The sequence below is a fragment of the Gobio gobio genome, assembly GCF_949357685.1.
Source record: "Gobio gobio genome assembly, chromosome: 12".
Taxonomy (NCBI): Eukaryota; Metazoa; Chordata; class Actinopteri; order Cypriniformes; family Gobionidae; genus Gobio; species Gobio gobio.
Window position 1 is genome coordinate 31,468,208 of NC_137105.1, and position 16,556 is coordinate 31,484,763.

The 16,556-nt window shown below is 36.6% G+C and overlaps 1 protein-coding gene across 1 annotated transcript in view; it reads right to left on the reverse strand.

The window, feature by feature from the left end:
* LOC307135278 (exostosin-1) overlaps nucleotides 1-16,556 on the reverse strand; it is a 467,770-nt gene that overhangs the window by 51,028 nt on the left and 400,186 nt on the right. Inside the window, exons 4-7 of the mRNA XM_079831572.1 lie at nucleotides 14,573-14,680; nucleotides 11,902-12,021; nucleotides 5,323-5,455; nucleotides 1,554-1,672 (exon numbers count right to left, since the gene is read on the reverse strand). Coding sequence (XP_079687698.1) covers nucleotides 1,554-1,672; nucleotides 5,323-5,455; nucleotides 11,902-12,021; nucleotides 14,573-14,680 — 480 coding nt within the window. The remainder of the gene's footprint in view (nucleotides 1-1,553; nucleotides 1,673-5,322; nucleotides 5,456-11,901; nucleotides 12,022-14,572; nucleotides 14,681-16,556) is intronic.

Below are 16,556 nucleotides of genomic sequence, written 5' to 3' on the forward strand. Positions count from 1 at the left end.
AACACTGCAAACTGAAAAAATATATTTTAGTTTGACAATATAACAGTATAAAAACAGTGCAACACATAATTGTAGGAATATAAAAAAATATATACACTAATCAGAAAATAATCTCTTTACAACCATCTCGGAATAATTATTATTATTAGTAGAGACGTATTATTATTACATAGAGACATAGCTAAATCAACTGTAGACTACAACAGTAGCCTAATATATTCTGTATATTTCTTCACGTTAAACTGAACTTTTATTTTGACGGGTTGCCGTGAAGACCTTTGAGTGTCTGTGTTCATGATATGACAGTTTTCTCATATGAAACAGTAAATTCTCATGAAGTGACGGTTTATGTTATGTTAATTTACAGGAGTAATATTTAAATAGTATTTTGCAGTTTAATATTCACAGAAAATAGTATATATTCGGCTACAGTCTGGAGCCCTGCGCTTAGATTAACACGGAAGCGACTGAACGCAGCTGCGGGTACCGAAGGGAGTCGTACTACCGGTACTACAGAAATGCTGGTATATCATCAATTTTTTAAAATTTCAGTACCGACTTGGTACCGAAGTACCGGTACTTGTGACATCCCTATTCACCATTTTACTGGCTGGTTGGTCCAGTCTGAAATACTGCTAAACAGCGGACTGTTCTTCTTCGCTGCTCTAAACAGTGGTTGCTTGTGGCAACACAGCACAACTTCCTGTGTTTGCAATGCATTCTGAGCAGCGAAGAAGAACCGTGCAGTGGTTAATCAAAGCTAGCGGTCATAATAACTAGGTCTTGTTTAAGAAAATGGTATCGGATCGGTACATGGGTTCAAGTACTCGCCGATACCGATGCCAGAATTTGTTGTGTATCGTGATATTTCCGATACTAGTGTCGGAATCGTAACAACTCTAATGGGGACACTATACTGTCAGAGAGCACCGTCCTTCGAATGAGACGTTAAACCGAGGTCCTGACTCTCTGTGGTCATTAAAAATCCCAGGATGTCCTTCGGAAAAAGAGCAAGGGTGTAACCCCGGCATCCTGACAAAATTTGCCCATTGGCCTCTGTCCATCATGACCTCCTAATCATCTCCATATTCTGATTGGCTTCATCTCTCTGTCTCCTCTCCACCAATCCGCTTGTGTTGTGGGCATTCTGGCACAATATGGCTGCTGTCGCATCATCCAGGTGGATGCTGCTCATTGGATTAGATTCCCCCCTTCTATTTTAAATGCGCTTTGAGTACCCAGAAGTGTTCTATTTAATAACAAGTGATTAATTATATATATATATATATATATGTGTGTGTGTGTGTGTGTATATATATATATATATATATATATATATATATATATAAATAATATAAACAGATTGTATTTCAGTAGCCAGTTGTGCTGTCCATCATTAAAGCAAGAACTCTGACCAACATAATGTGACAATGTGACCTCCAGCAAAACAATTGCTGGCAGTGTGAATGACCCTTAACATGATACACACTTGCAACATAGATAATAATGGTAGAGTTGCCATTTTGTTTCATTATTTTCTCTTATGTTCTCACCTGCGCACAGAACTTGGACTTGGCGGCTGCATGGATCAGCTTAAATATGGGCTGCTGTTGGGACTGTAGAGGTGTGACCGCTTGAATGACGGCTGTAAACTCCTGAGATGGACTCTTACCTGCAGAAATACAAGTGTGAATGGCAGAAACTACTAGTGCTTTTGGATAGTCTATTTTTGTTGGTGCATTTCTTTGCGTAATTCATTAACCACATAAAAATGCAGTTTTCACACACTGCAAACAGCAGAGTAGCCTTTATGAAATTAGTCTTCAATGGCATCAGTCTCCGGTGTGTAACATCTCTCTGGGTTGGTATTCGTTTGCTTTATAGCAGCTGTTCAAAGAGAGCACCTGTTTATCTTTGTTCCTCCGCAGGGATTCACCTCATTTATCTACGTTTGCGACTGCGACTCCAGAAAGCCGACAGCTACATTAAGTCTCTATTACATCACAATAAAGGTTACTACAAAGAACAAAAATGAACCAGAGAGGATAAAACTAGTAAAATGAATTGATCAAAGCTTTGAAGCTTTTCTGGTTCAGCAATAAACAAAAGAGAAGTTCATAATATATCACACAGTGACAGTAATTACGTTTAGACAGAACATCTATTATCGCTATTTCCTCTCTGCAGGGATTCAAACTCTACAAAACAGAACAAAACAAGAACATGCAAACACACGCACTGAAACACGTGAACAAACAGACCACACACACAGACCACACAGAAACAAACCGCACACACAAACATAGAGAACTACTAATGAGCACATTCACACAAGTACTTTTGGTCTGATTTTAAAATGTATTATAAATCTATTGTTAATGATACATCCAGACTGTGGTCACATCTGGAAGTACAGTCACAAGAGGTAATTTGGTTCACTGTTGAAACACGCACACACACGCACGCGCACGCACACACACACACACACACACACACACACACACACACACACACACACACACACACACACACACACACACACACACACACACACACACACACACACACACACACACACACACACACACACACACACACACACACACACACACACACACACACACACACACACACACACACACACACACACACACACACACACACACACACACACACAGAGTGAGAGAGTGAGAGAGAGAGAGAGAGAGAGAGAGAGAGAGAGAGAGAGAGAGAGAGAGAGAGAGAGAGAGAAAGAGAGAGATGCAAAAAATGAAACAGGCTATCTCGACTATTAAAGATCCTTACAGTTTTTTTATTTGCTTTGGTACTACTTTCACAAGTAAGGTGTACATTTTCAAAACTTTTACAAAAATCCAACCTGATCGCACTTGTAACACAGCTAGTCATTCTTTCAAAACCTGATCTCATGCTTTCATTCAGTTGCACATATTTTTAGTCCACATAACCATTGTTTCAAACACAAGATGAGAACATTTGGTTTAATATCAGAAAAACATATGATCTTCTTTCAGTTTAGTACTTTTAGCAATCAATTCATCCAACAGCAAACAATGCAAGATACATGTTTCAAATCTCCCTCGTTGCTGAATTATCTACAGTAACAGGCTACATATGCCTCCTTAGAAAATACACTTACATTACATAACTTATGTAATTGAATCCATAATGTTTGTAATAGACGAATTTGTAATAGTAACGAATTGTTCGTTGTGCTCGAAGTGTCAGTGTGTTATCAAAAAGTGTGATAAAGTTATGACACAGCCATGAGGTTCTGGGCTATAGAACAGAGTTTGCTGCCAATAAATGTTCTCACTGTACCATATGACTGAATCTATAGTTTAGTTGAGCTTTATAAGGGTGAGTTACAGTAAAGTGACAGTCTCTACCATGGTAATCTGTTTACAGTATCACATGGCATACATACTGTAGCCTAATGTAAAATGCTATATTTGATACCATCTGTCTCCCTTCTTCTGGTTTCTGTCCAGTCTGATGTTACACCGTCATTGACTTATACTCCCTACTCTAAAAAAAAGGTTCTATATGGCACCAAAAATGGTTCTTGTCTCGTAATCATAGGGGAACCTTTATGTAACCATAAGGTTCATAAGGTTCTAACGGTTCACAAAACTGACGGTTCGGTATGTACCTTGGTTTTGAAGTCATGGTTCGGTAGGGTTTCGGTACAGCAGTTTTACAAAATTTGTTTTTTCTTTATTTTTATTCAACAGTGGTTTACTGAAAAAATTGTGTCTATCCTTAAATGAATTCAATTATAACTAAAAGTTTCTTAAAGATAATGCTGTAAACTATATAGGGAGTCCTTACTTACACATTGCTATAATATTAAAGGTTAACAACAGAGCCCAAAATAATAGCCTAAATTCAGTTGCTATTTATTTTTAGACATAATAATCAAAACTCACAGTGTCTGTCATTTTCATGACAGATTTATTTAAACATGCATTAAATAAACAAGACATCACTAACAGGTTGAGTGGAATATAATGAATATATAGGCTAATATAGTGCATATATTTAGCAAAAGAGTTGATTTCTACACTGAATGACTTCTGAGGTAAATGTGATGCTACGTGACATTGTTTACAAGCTGTTTTATTGCCTTTCCACGGTTGAAAGACCAATTGAGGCGATTACACGACATATGATACATTTCAGTTGTAAAGTATCCTCAACATACCTTAAGAGATATTAATTAATGTCTATTAACTAGGAAGAGATGATCACATTCACTCGCGCGTGGCCGCTTGAAGCTGAACTGACATGTCTATATATTCATGATAAAATGGACTGAATACTTAATATGTTCGTGTGGGAACTCGGATTGAATGAGTTCCGCGCTTAAAACAAGTCGACTGTAAACTGTTAAAGATCGGAACTGTTCCAAAAGCCCTGTACCGAAACGGTTCGGTACGAATACATGTACCGATACACAGACATAAATATATATATATATGGCAGAGCTGTGTACGAAAGAATCATGAACTGTGTAATTGTGTATGCAAGTCACAACATCTAAAACATTTTCAAGGAAGACAGGGACACAGCAAACCATTGGCGCAATCCACTGGTCATGTTGGATGATATCTCATTGCCTAATAAACAACATGTATCGCAGGTAGCCGGATTTATAGTGTTGCCCTGGCTGAGCGAATCACACCGTATATCACGGCACAGTGAAGTTCTCTCAAGTTATGGCCACAGACAGGGAGTCTAAACTGCCCTGTCATCAAAATTATGGAAAGTGAGACTAACAACGCCTGTGACAGCAGAGTATAGGCCATCTATCAATCCTGCAATACAGATTTACTGCTGACATGTGAATCCCAGGGACAAATCCATCACAAACCCCTACATGCGCATGCAAACACACAGGCCAGGCTTAGGGAGGAATATGGTGGACACATATGTTCACCATCCACTATGAGACACACACACACACACACACACACACACACACACACACACACACACACACACACACACACACACACACACACACACACACACACACACACACACACACACACACACACACACACACACACACACACACACACACACACACACACACACACACACACACACACACACACACACACACACACACACACACACACACACACACACACACACACACACACACACACACACACAGATAGACTGCTTGGAGGGAAACCAACATCTATCTGAGTTATGATTTAATTTTCACTGCAACAAACTTTTACGGCATTGAGCTGGAGGTGGTAAAGAGACGCACACACACACACACACACTCACCGAGTGTCGAGTAGTAGAAAGGGAAAAGGGTGAGGTCACAGGAGAACTCAGGAAGTGCGTAGAGTCCTCCAGGCAAAGAATTCCACATCAACCTGCTTCTAGACATGTGTGTCCGTATCCTGTCATGGATAATCTGCAAAAACAGCACATACATTACTATTAATATATACATTAAAACATTAATATACATCAGTATTTACAAGTTACAATTACCATTATAGATGCTGTGATTAACTAATCATGAAAAGTGTTGTAATTGTCTGTTCACGATGTCATAATTTTTCATTAAGGACCTGGTTTTCCCTTGGTTAAACATTGTAACCAATCAGTCAGTTTTACTGTGTTCAAAAAGCAAAAATGCTTTGTTCAATAACTGGCATTTAAATTAGCCTATAAGCCAATAACAAAAACAATGTCCTAATGAGTGAAAGTGATTTTGCCAAGTACAACATGTTCCTGGATCAACATCTTTGTTAATCCTGGAACAACATTCCAATCAACCAATCAGAGCTGAGGGACAAGTTTACTGTTTATGCCAAGTTTAGAATTACAACCAGGGTTAGATGCTTCTACATCAGTGTTATTCACCTGTCATTTCCCTCTGATTTTAGGGACAAGTTATGGGTAGGGTTAGGTTTAGGGATAGTGATAGGACAAAATTATCAGACAGGAATTAACAATTGTTAATTAAGGTTTGTTTGTTACAATGTAAAAAAATATATAAGTGTGTAATTAATATTAACATTGTATTGTTCATTGTTAGGTCATGATACTTACACAGCTCTCTTAAATGCCTGATTCTGATTGGTCAGTTGTAACGCTCCGAGGGAAGTTATTCCCCGATGATGATCTGCATCAATAGCAATGTTGTATAATGACCGCTTATCCAGGTATAGTGAGGTCAGTGTTATATCAAATTGTACAACCTATCGAATTCTGTAACTGTTTCAGACGCTGCTGTCACTCTAATCTTGAAGGCAGAATAGGTGATTCGTTCCAGAAAATGCTTTTGTTATTCTGGTTGAAAGTCTCTTCACAGCGTGATAGCACTCACTTAGTTAAATGGTCTAAATGTATTTATATGTATATATATATATATATATATATATATATATATATATATATATATATATATATATATATTATATATCATCTGTGGAACGCGTAGGACCATAAAATGTTTGTCCAATCATTGTATTCAAATGACCTGCCTGTCAACGTATGTATTTTCATACCTCTCTCATACACATCACACGTCATCAGCGCTTTTCATGTTATATGCGGAGTTAGACAGATGTCACCGCGAGAACCACAAACAAACATCAGCACCTTTTACAGTTCCTCCTGAACCAAAACAACAAGCTTATGCTGCATTCACACCATAACGACTGTAATTTGGAATATGGAAACCTATGACGTTATTACTCGGACCGGTTTATGATTCAAATTTATGCGTTCAATGACAACACTATCAATGATGAAATGAATCTGCAGCAGTCAGGTGGTACAGGTCAGTGCTCTTTAAGTTGTTTATGTTCATTATTATTGTAATGTTATGTGCTATGAGACATGAGGTAGTTTAACACCGTCTCTTGTGACGCTTATGTTTTGAAGAATGCGTGGCTTTGGAGATGCTCTGCAGGGAGGGTGGTATCGTATTCTTAAAACTAGCTGGCTAATGTTAGCCTCTCCGAAAATGACCTACCCGACCTTTAACCCCAACCCTTACCCTAACCCTACCATCACTACAGCACCTACTACAGTCACAGATTTTGCTGTAACCCAACACGGTCACTGTTATTTTCCAAGTAAGACATGTTCCTGAATCAACATATTTTGTCCTGTCCAAAAATGTAGTCCTAACCATATATTTACCCCTAAAGCTACCCATAACCCTACCCATAACTTTTTTTTGCTTGCATGTGGCAGTCGTACGTGAGGGGCTGCTGCTTTACATTATTTTATTTGGTGTTTGTTTATTTGGTGACTAAAGTTAGGTTGAACGTTCCCCCGTTCCCACCTCCTTCTTTCCTAATCAACAAACTTCGTTACAGGTTTTTAAAACAGATTCTTCTCAAATCAATATTTCATGTCCCCGTCATTATTTACTGAATGTTGTGAAAAGCTGTGTAATAAGTGATACGACTGCACACTATCATTTAAATGTCTGTCTCGTTTAAACTCATTCATTCATCTAGGCTCAAAGCTGCTAGTTAGGAACTGATTTTTCTTTGCGGAAGCTTCACATTGGGGTCCTAATCACCCTATCGGGGTTTATTTTGCGATAACAGCTATAGCTGGATTTATACTATCCACTACAAAACAGATGTAACATTGTTGTAAAATGTTACTAAAAATGATATATCCAAAATCAAATATAGAACTCTTCCAATTAGATTTAGTAGAAACCAGCTTTATTTTCATGATTATCACTATGCAAAAAAAAAAACATGGCTGACCATCCCTAACATCACACAAACTCAGTATTGTTCATTATTAGTTCATGATACCTAATGCATAAACAAATATAACATTCTTATAAAGTGTTACCAAAAAAGAGATCTCAACATAAAAATATAACTTTTCAAACTAGATGTTGTAGATGCCAGCTTTGTGTGCCCATCCTATCAGTCTTCACAGACAACGGCCAGACAACATTCTCAACAGTATGCACATAGGCCTAATTACTCAAATTAAACACATTAATCTCATTTTATTACAAGACCAATTAATCACAATCTGCCTCACCCTCATCACAACAGGGTGGATCTTCAAGCCAAAAATAACCTGTAACACACACACACACACACACACACACACACACACACACACACACACACACGTGCGTGTGCACACACACACTTTGTACTACAGTGTGTGTCCCGAGTCCTCCTCAACTTGGTTCTTGATTGGTTCTGAGTCTAGAAATGCATAAGCCAATTACAATCAACTACTGTCTAAAACCCTCAGGCAGCATGTGTGTTTGTGGATCTCTGTGCATTTACATGCTGATGTTTTAATGTGCTGTAAGTGTAGCGATTTTGTCAGATCCATGCAGCAAGTGAAGCATCTCGCAGCTCTTGTGCTGCGGAGCAGGGAAATGAACTTAACGTGGCATATGTTCTAGAGGAAGTGCCAGTAAACCCGAGTCCACTGAGAGGGCATTTGATCCATGTGGTTAATTAGGCAGCATTTATTGCTGCGTGCAAACACACCACACATGCACAAGTGTTGAAAGACTTATAGTTTCACACGTTCACACTTACAAATAATCAAATAGAATATTATATTATATTAATTATATTATTGTAATAATATCGGTGGTAGGGACGATAATGAGATACAACACAGATACAACTAAGACGACACAGACAGACTTTGTATGACAATTATTATTATATTACATTATATTATATTATATTATATTCATAATATTTTAATGTAGTGTAAAAGCATCTTTGCTAAATAAAAGTATCAATTTCTTTAAAAAGTGATGCCAAACTTTTTAATCGTACTTTATACTTTAACATTTATACCTTGAACACTTGAACATATATTATTATTGTTTAATTATCATTAGTGTTTGGGAAAGTTACTTTTAAAAGTAATATTGCGTTACTCCCTTAAAAAGTAACTAATTGTGTTACTCTTTATGGAAAGTAATGTGTTACATTAAATACATAAAGTACGGTATATTTCTATTATTTGAAATATTTAATCATTGCAGGTTTGTGTAATATTCTGAATTTGCGTTTGTTCATTTTGAAGAATTCTGAACCAGTTTTTGTGAAAGTGAGTTGTGTAAATGAATGCATGCACATTTAGTCTAGAACTACAATAACCATCATGTTTGTACAGTGCAAACAATGTCTCTGCACTTACTCCCGATGTTTCTTAACATGGGGCCAGAGCTGTCAGTCAATAAATATGACAACAAAGTAACTTGTAACTTAGTTGAAAAAGTTACTTTATATATTTTGTAGTACATTTATAAGTAATGCTTTACTTTACAATCTGATTATGTAGCTCATGTTACTTGTAATGCGTTACCCCAACACTGCTTATTGTGATTACTATTTTATTTGTTTCAAGGTAAAATGTGATCTTAACATGACACGTCCTACCCTCTATGTTGAATAAAAGCTTCTCTTTTCTTATCCATTGGTATAACTGAAGTCCTAATCATTTTAAACATGTGTCTGAAGTGCATATTATTTCTTTAAAAGCAAAACCTTTTAATACTTAGAATAAACTATTTTTCTGTATCTCTTTGTCTGAGATACTATTATTTCAGTAAGGAAATAATTTAGCTAAATAAATTATAATAGACTAATTTTAAAATGGGGGGAGTTAAAACTTATGACCTACTACATAAAATAAAGGTTTATGGTTAAGGTTTTATTACAGTAGTTTATATATAAAAACATACAAAAAAACTACTAATGGCATCAATAAAATAAATGATTTTTAATACATATAAAAGCAGCTAACAAATGGATTAAGAAAAGCAGTGCTTTTTTAAATGCAATTTAAAAGATTATTAATTTATTGTTACATTAAAAACATCAATTAAATATACCGTTTTACATATGTTTATTTATTTTTATATATAAGTGAGATATATATATATTCGGTACAGCAGTTTTACAAAATTTGTTTTTTCTTTATTTTTATTCAACAGTGGTTTACTGAAAAAATTGTGTCTATCCTTAAATGAATTCAATTGAATTGAATGAATACATATATATATATATATATTATTATTATTTTTTTTTATTATTATTAATACATTAATAATAGAATAATTAATTTTATTTTAAAGTGTCACATCTAGTCCTCCCATAGCTGGGAGCATGACATATTTATAAAACAAAATTGTAAATTTTCGTGTAGGGTACAATTTAAGTTTTATTTTAAATACATTTTTGTTAAAGACAACTTCAGTACTATTTTAGGTAATCACTCAATGACCAGTGTAAAATCTGGGTCCTGAAGCAAAACCAGTAAAGTTCCACTGCTGTATACAGTTTTAAGAATTACAGTTGTGTTTATGATAACTGTGGCATGTTGGTGAAGTTGGCAGAAATATTCCTCTGTCTGCTTTCTGAATACATTTATAGTCAGTCATATTTCTGGCAGTGATGTCTGGCAGTTCTCGGTCGGGCCTGTTATTAAAAGACTTGTCCAACACCTTCCTGAGATGAAGAGAAACCAAGCACAAACTTTCAATTCCATCTACAGTAGCTGACCAAGGCAGGCCTGTTCCCTGGGAGAAAGTTCTCAGAGACGTGAGACTGAGTGAGTGAGTGAGTGAGTGTGAGGGAGGGAATGTTTGTGTAAATCTGCCTGCATATTTATGTATGTTGGAGAGGTCTGGAAAAGACCAAGTAGGCTACGTTTGATCATGGCAGGTATCATCTTCTTATGTGTGACAGCAACTCATGATGAAAGCTTTTGAAGAAAACAGAAGAGGTCAGAGAGGGAGAGAGATAGAGAGAACAAGAAATGAATGAGTGTAAGAGAGCGATAGAGACGAAAAACAAAGTACACGCAAAGAAAAACGCATTATCAGCAATATACTTATTGCCTATATGGACTATAACGAAAGACAATACTGATTGGGAAAAAGAAAAAAACTCCAGCATGATTTTACATAAAAAGTAGAGAGCCTCATGTATTAAACTAGATTTAATCTTAAAAGTTAAATAAAAATAAAAAAACCTTCATTTAACTTCACAACACATAAATGTGAGGTAACACTTTATTTTACAACATCCTTTGTTACACGCTACTAGTAATAACTATAAATCATGCAGAAAAGGAAAAAAAAAACAGATTGATATATGATATGATTGATATATGATATGAGATATGAGATATATGATATGATATAGTGTATGATATGATATATGTATGATATGATATGATTGATATGATATATGATATGATATAATATGATATGATGATAAACTATTTTGATATTTAGTTGGGTCATCATATGACTTCCAATGTAGAATCACTGTAGAAGTCTAACTATAAATGACATCTATAACCGTAAGGTTCTTTTTAATTGTTCTAACTCTATAAGAGAATAGTTGAGTCCATCAACTACAACTACAAGGAATGATACTGTCAGAGTGATTCTTTTCCAGCTGATGACTGATAAAACATGGACAGGCAATCAAAATCCGTCCTACTTTAAAGCGTGTTGCTATTATGATCCCAGAACATAACTGAAGTGTGCACTTAAAATAAACGTAACATTATCGTCCATTGCTGTGGGCGCTAATATATTGTTGTTATCATTATAGCGTTATACTTTTCCATTTTGGTGTGGTGATGAGGAAAATTCTGTCACCAGAATATCTTGTTGTGTGAAAGTCATACAGGTTTGGAATGACATGAGGGGGAGTGAATGATGACATCATTTTCATTTTTGGGCAAACTATCCCTTTAAGTGAAAAAAAAAATCATTGTACAAATGACATCAACCAGCTGGCAGTCCCTCGTTCACACATTTTACCCAGTATGACTCATTTGGATGAGGCAAATCTCTTCCTGCTGTAACTGAGGACTCACCTCTAATGTGGTTAAGACTATCTTTGTGACGGAGGAGAAGTAGGCGTCCCACAGGAACTGTGTCTGCTGCCGCAGTGCCAGGATTCTGTCAGAACCCACAGACCTGGTGATAGATGGAACCTGAAAGAGTGAGACAGAGCAAGATCTGCTTTCAGGTGTACTGTGTGTTTGTGTATTCAAGGATGCATTAGTGGTCTCTAATTCTTCACAAAGCGGATATGGATAAGATCTGCAGTGATTAACAACTATAATTCTACACTGTACCTCACACAAAAATATTGCATACCACCAGAGAGCACTTCAAATACAACACAATGTTGTTTGGGCTACCTGTTGACATTTTTGGGAGAAAAAAAAAATATGATTACAACAAAATTGCCTTTTGCTTTTCCTTCATTGTATATATATATATTTAAAGAAAGGGTTAAAGGGTTCGTTCACCCAAAAATGAAAATTCTATCATTAATTACTTACCCTCATTACTTAGACCTCCATTCATCTTCGGAACACAAATTAAGATATTTTAGTTGAAATCCAATGGTCAGAAAGGCCTCCATTGGCACAATGTACTTTACACTCTCAAGACCCATAAAAGGTACTAAAGACGTTGTTACAAAGTCCATCTCACTACAGTGGTTCTACAATAATTGTTTGCATCGACGAGAATAGTCTTTGTGCGAAAACCCCCCCCTAAATAACGACTTATATAGTGATGACCGATTTCAAAACACTGCATCATGAAGCTTCGAAGCGTTATGAATCAGCGAGTCGAATCATGATCCGGATGTCAAACCGCCAAACTGCTGAAATCACGTGATTTTGGCGATCCAAACCACTGAATCGACTCACTGAATTATAACGCTTCGAAGCTTCATGATGCAGTATTTTGAAATCCTATACAAGTCGTTATTTAGGTTTTTTTTGCGCACAAAAACTATTCTCGTCTATTCATAAAATTATTGTCATAAAACGTCTTTAGTACCTTTTATGGGTCTTGAGAGTGTAAAAGTACATTGTGCCAATGGAGGCCTTTCTGAGCCATCGGATTTCAACTAAAATATCTTAATTTGTGTTCCGAAGATGAACGGAGGTCTTATGGGTGTCGTACGACATGAGGGTAAGAAATTAATGACAGAATTTTCATTTTTGGGTTAACTAACCCTTTAAGGTTTAGAGATAGGAGAGGGATTAGAACAAAAAAACAAAACAAAAAAACATCAGAATAATTTTACTTTATTGAAAGCATTACTTTTTAACAGTAGGAATACATGAACATGTTTTTTTTTTTGAAGGTTTACAAATCTAATATTAATACAAGATACACCGTCAAATTAATATAAAGTAAATATTCTCCAAATTATATTTTAATTAGTTGCCTTGGCCCTGGTACAGTGACCATATAAAGACTATTATTTAATTATGGAAACAATATGTCTTTATAATATGGTGCTTAATATTTTTGTTATAGTGTATAAGCTGGACTTTATACATGAGCTGCATTTATATTTTACCTCGCACAGGGCTTATCAAATTTCTGCGTCCCTGGCATGAAATAGTTTCAGAACCCCCTGCCCTAATAATATAAATGTGATAATAAAACATTACAGTGATTGGTGAAATGAGAGTATTTGAATGTATGCATGTGTGCAAGCCTAAAATGTCATTCACTACTATACTGTCCTGTATTGTATATGTAATACCAGCTAAATCTTAAAAATCAGATATTTTTAAAAGTTAGAAGAGACCTAATTAATTGTGTCATGCAAAAATATGAAGATGTCAGTTTCTTCTTTTGTATTTTGGGGGAAATTTCTTAAAACACTTAAAATGTCCTGGGATTAATGGCTCTGATCAGCCTGACAAGCCAGACCCACATCAAGATGTTGGGTCTGGAAACTCACCATCGACAGGGCTCAATCCGAGGGGCGGGATAAACGGTTGTCTTTCAAATTCCCTCTGCACGCAATTGGATAGCGCCATGAGAGCCACAACCAACCAAAGAAGAAGGTGAAGCCGAGCTAACGTTAGTTGATAGACTTTCGCCGTATCCGGTAGGCAAAACTTCGAACATATCTTCTTTTCTTAAGAATGACTTCAGTGCCATTCTTTGTTCTTTTCTCAAAGAAATGCTTAACTCCAAGTCTTCCAGAGTCGTGGCCAAAGCCGATTCAAAAGACCGCTGTTCGTCAGCTGCTTTGTTTACGAGTAGCACGAGGAACCTCCGCAACTCCATGAAGGGCCGTCATTATGTTAAGCCCGCCCACCGACTCTACACACGCTGTGATTGGCCTGACCAGAGTTTGGTTTTTCCAGCTCTCATGTCTACCAAGAGTTGCTAGACTACACTCGCGGCAAAATAAATGTTCTGCCGCTAGGGTGCGTCTAGATTTCTAGGCTAGGCTCTGATTGTTCCTCATGAGAATTTCAGAAACATTTAATTAAAGCTTCCAGTGCAGTGAGTGGTCACTTCAGATGTGGAAAAAAGCAAGTCAGAGGATTTTATATTTTAAGTTATATAGTAGTGTGTTCTCATTACTGTATGATTGATCACATTATCATAAAGAGGACTATGACAATGTGTTTGTTGAGTGTTTTTTTTTGGGGGGGGGACTGTGCACTGATGGTGTGATGTGAATGCGTGTTGTGTGTGTGTGTGTGTGTGTGTGTGTACCTGCAGCAATAATCTCTCATCTCCAATGATAGCAGCTTTACTCCAGTCAATGACCTCTGAGAAGGGCAGCTCCCATCCGTTACTCAGCAGCACAGGAATACAGGCCGCCTGTAGAAAAAAAACACACACACACACACATATCAAATCCTCACCCCTCTACACTGCCACCAACAAATGTACAACACTTTCAAAGTGTTCATTTCAATCGATTAACTGTTGTCAAAATGTACACTGACACCTTGAAACAATGTCATTTTCTCTGTGGACTTTTTCTTATTTTTCTATTTGCCAATAGCTACTAGATAATAAAATGGTCATATAAAAGTTGTTTCTGTACTTTTTTTACAATAAGGTATGATGACTAGGAGGGGAAATGTTTGGTTCAGTTAGTTTTGTCATGACCACGACATATCAATTTGTTGAAACGTCATATTAACTCGTGGGAACGCGGGATTAAAGTCGTGGCCTCGAGATCATATTTTGAGTTAAATGTGCAAACAACCTGCGCAACCATAGCAACCTAAATACAATATTTATTAATCTCATCTCAGTCTTTTAAACCAATTCACTGATATGTCGGCTGATAAGATCTTAATCTTGTTTATTATTTGTGTGTGCGTGTGTGTGTGTATATATATAATATATTATATTAAAGGCCTATTCATTTCTGATAAGTCCAGGTTGCTATGTTCGTGCAAGTTGTTTGCGCATTTAACTCGAAACGAGAAAAATATATAGTTCCCTCGACATATGATCTTGAGGCCACAACTTTACATAGCGCGTTCCAGCAGATGGACCCAAGGGCAGAAGAATAACTTGCAGACTTAGCTGACTGAATAAAAGGTGTCTTTACTGAAGAATCCAAGTTTAAAAGTACAACATAAAGGAAGCCAAGCTTCCAGAGAAAAATAAAAGAAAAAAAAGTTGAGCAAAAGGCAAATCCAAAGACACAACAGACTTCGATTTCTTGCCAAGGAAAATAGAAAGCATAGTAGGCTCAAGACTGAACACAACTGAAAGAAAGAGGCATACTTAAATAGGCAAACACAAACAAGCTAATGAACCCCACAGGTGGGAGAAATCAAATACTAATGAGTGGCACAATGAATTTTACATAAGGTGGGCCACCTAGTGGCTGGGAGAGTCATTACAGCTCAGCGCCAACTAGAGGCAGGGAGAGTCATTACAAGCTAGAGCATTAAACTTTATGCAACTATTTGAAGTATTACTGTATGTAAATGACAACCACTTTGCAGAATGTTCAGTTGGATACAAGGTTATTATTATTATTATTAACAACGTGTCTACACCGAACACGAACGGTACGATGCGACGCGACAAAAGACAATATAACCCATTATAATCAGTGATGTTGTCTACACTGGATGTGGCGCGGCGCCAACAGTAAACTGATCCCTCGTTCTATTTATGACGTACCCCAAGTACTCGCGATACTTCTCATAGGAAGGACAAATGGATTTGCAATGGTCGCTTTGTCGCGTCCAGTGTAGACAGCCTCTAGCTGTTACGGCGCGGCACGATGTGGTGCGACAACGACCGCATCCAATGTAGACATGGTGTAACAATAACATATTGATTAATCCAAGAAGTGTTTTTTTTTACCTATTAGGGCAAACAGTCAGCTGGTAATTATCATAACTTTTTGGCCTACTTATTACAGCGTTGCCAAGGTTATTATTCAGAAATATTTTCCTGCCGTATGCCACGACTGGCCAATCAAAATATTTGCATATACATTACATATACATATACAATATGTTTAAAGGTGGGTAATAGTCAACACCACAATCCCTTAAACAAACGTTTAAATATATTTCCATCATTCTAAGCTATGAATTGTGCAAATAAGCAAGTACTACAATGCAGTAGTGTATTTTTTGCTGCTGAGCATTTGACAAATAAAACTTTGAACTTTGATATCCCAAAAAATCTTGGATGTGGTCCTCGAGGAAATGGTTGCCTT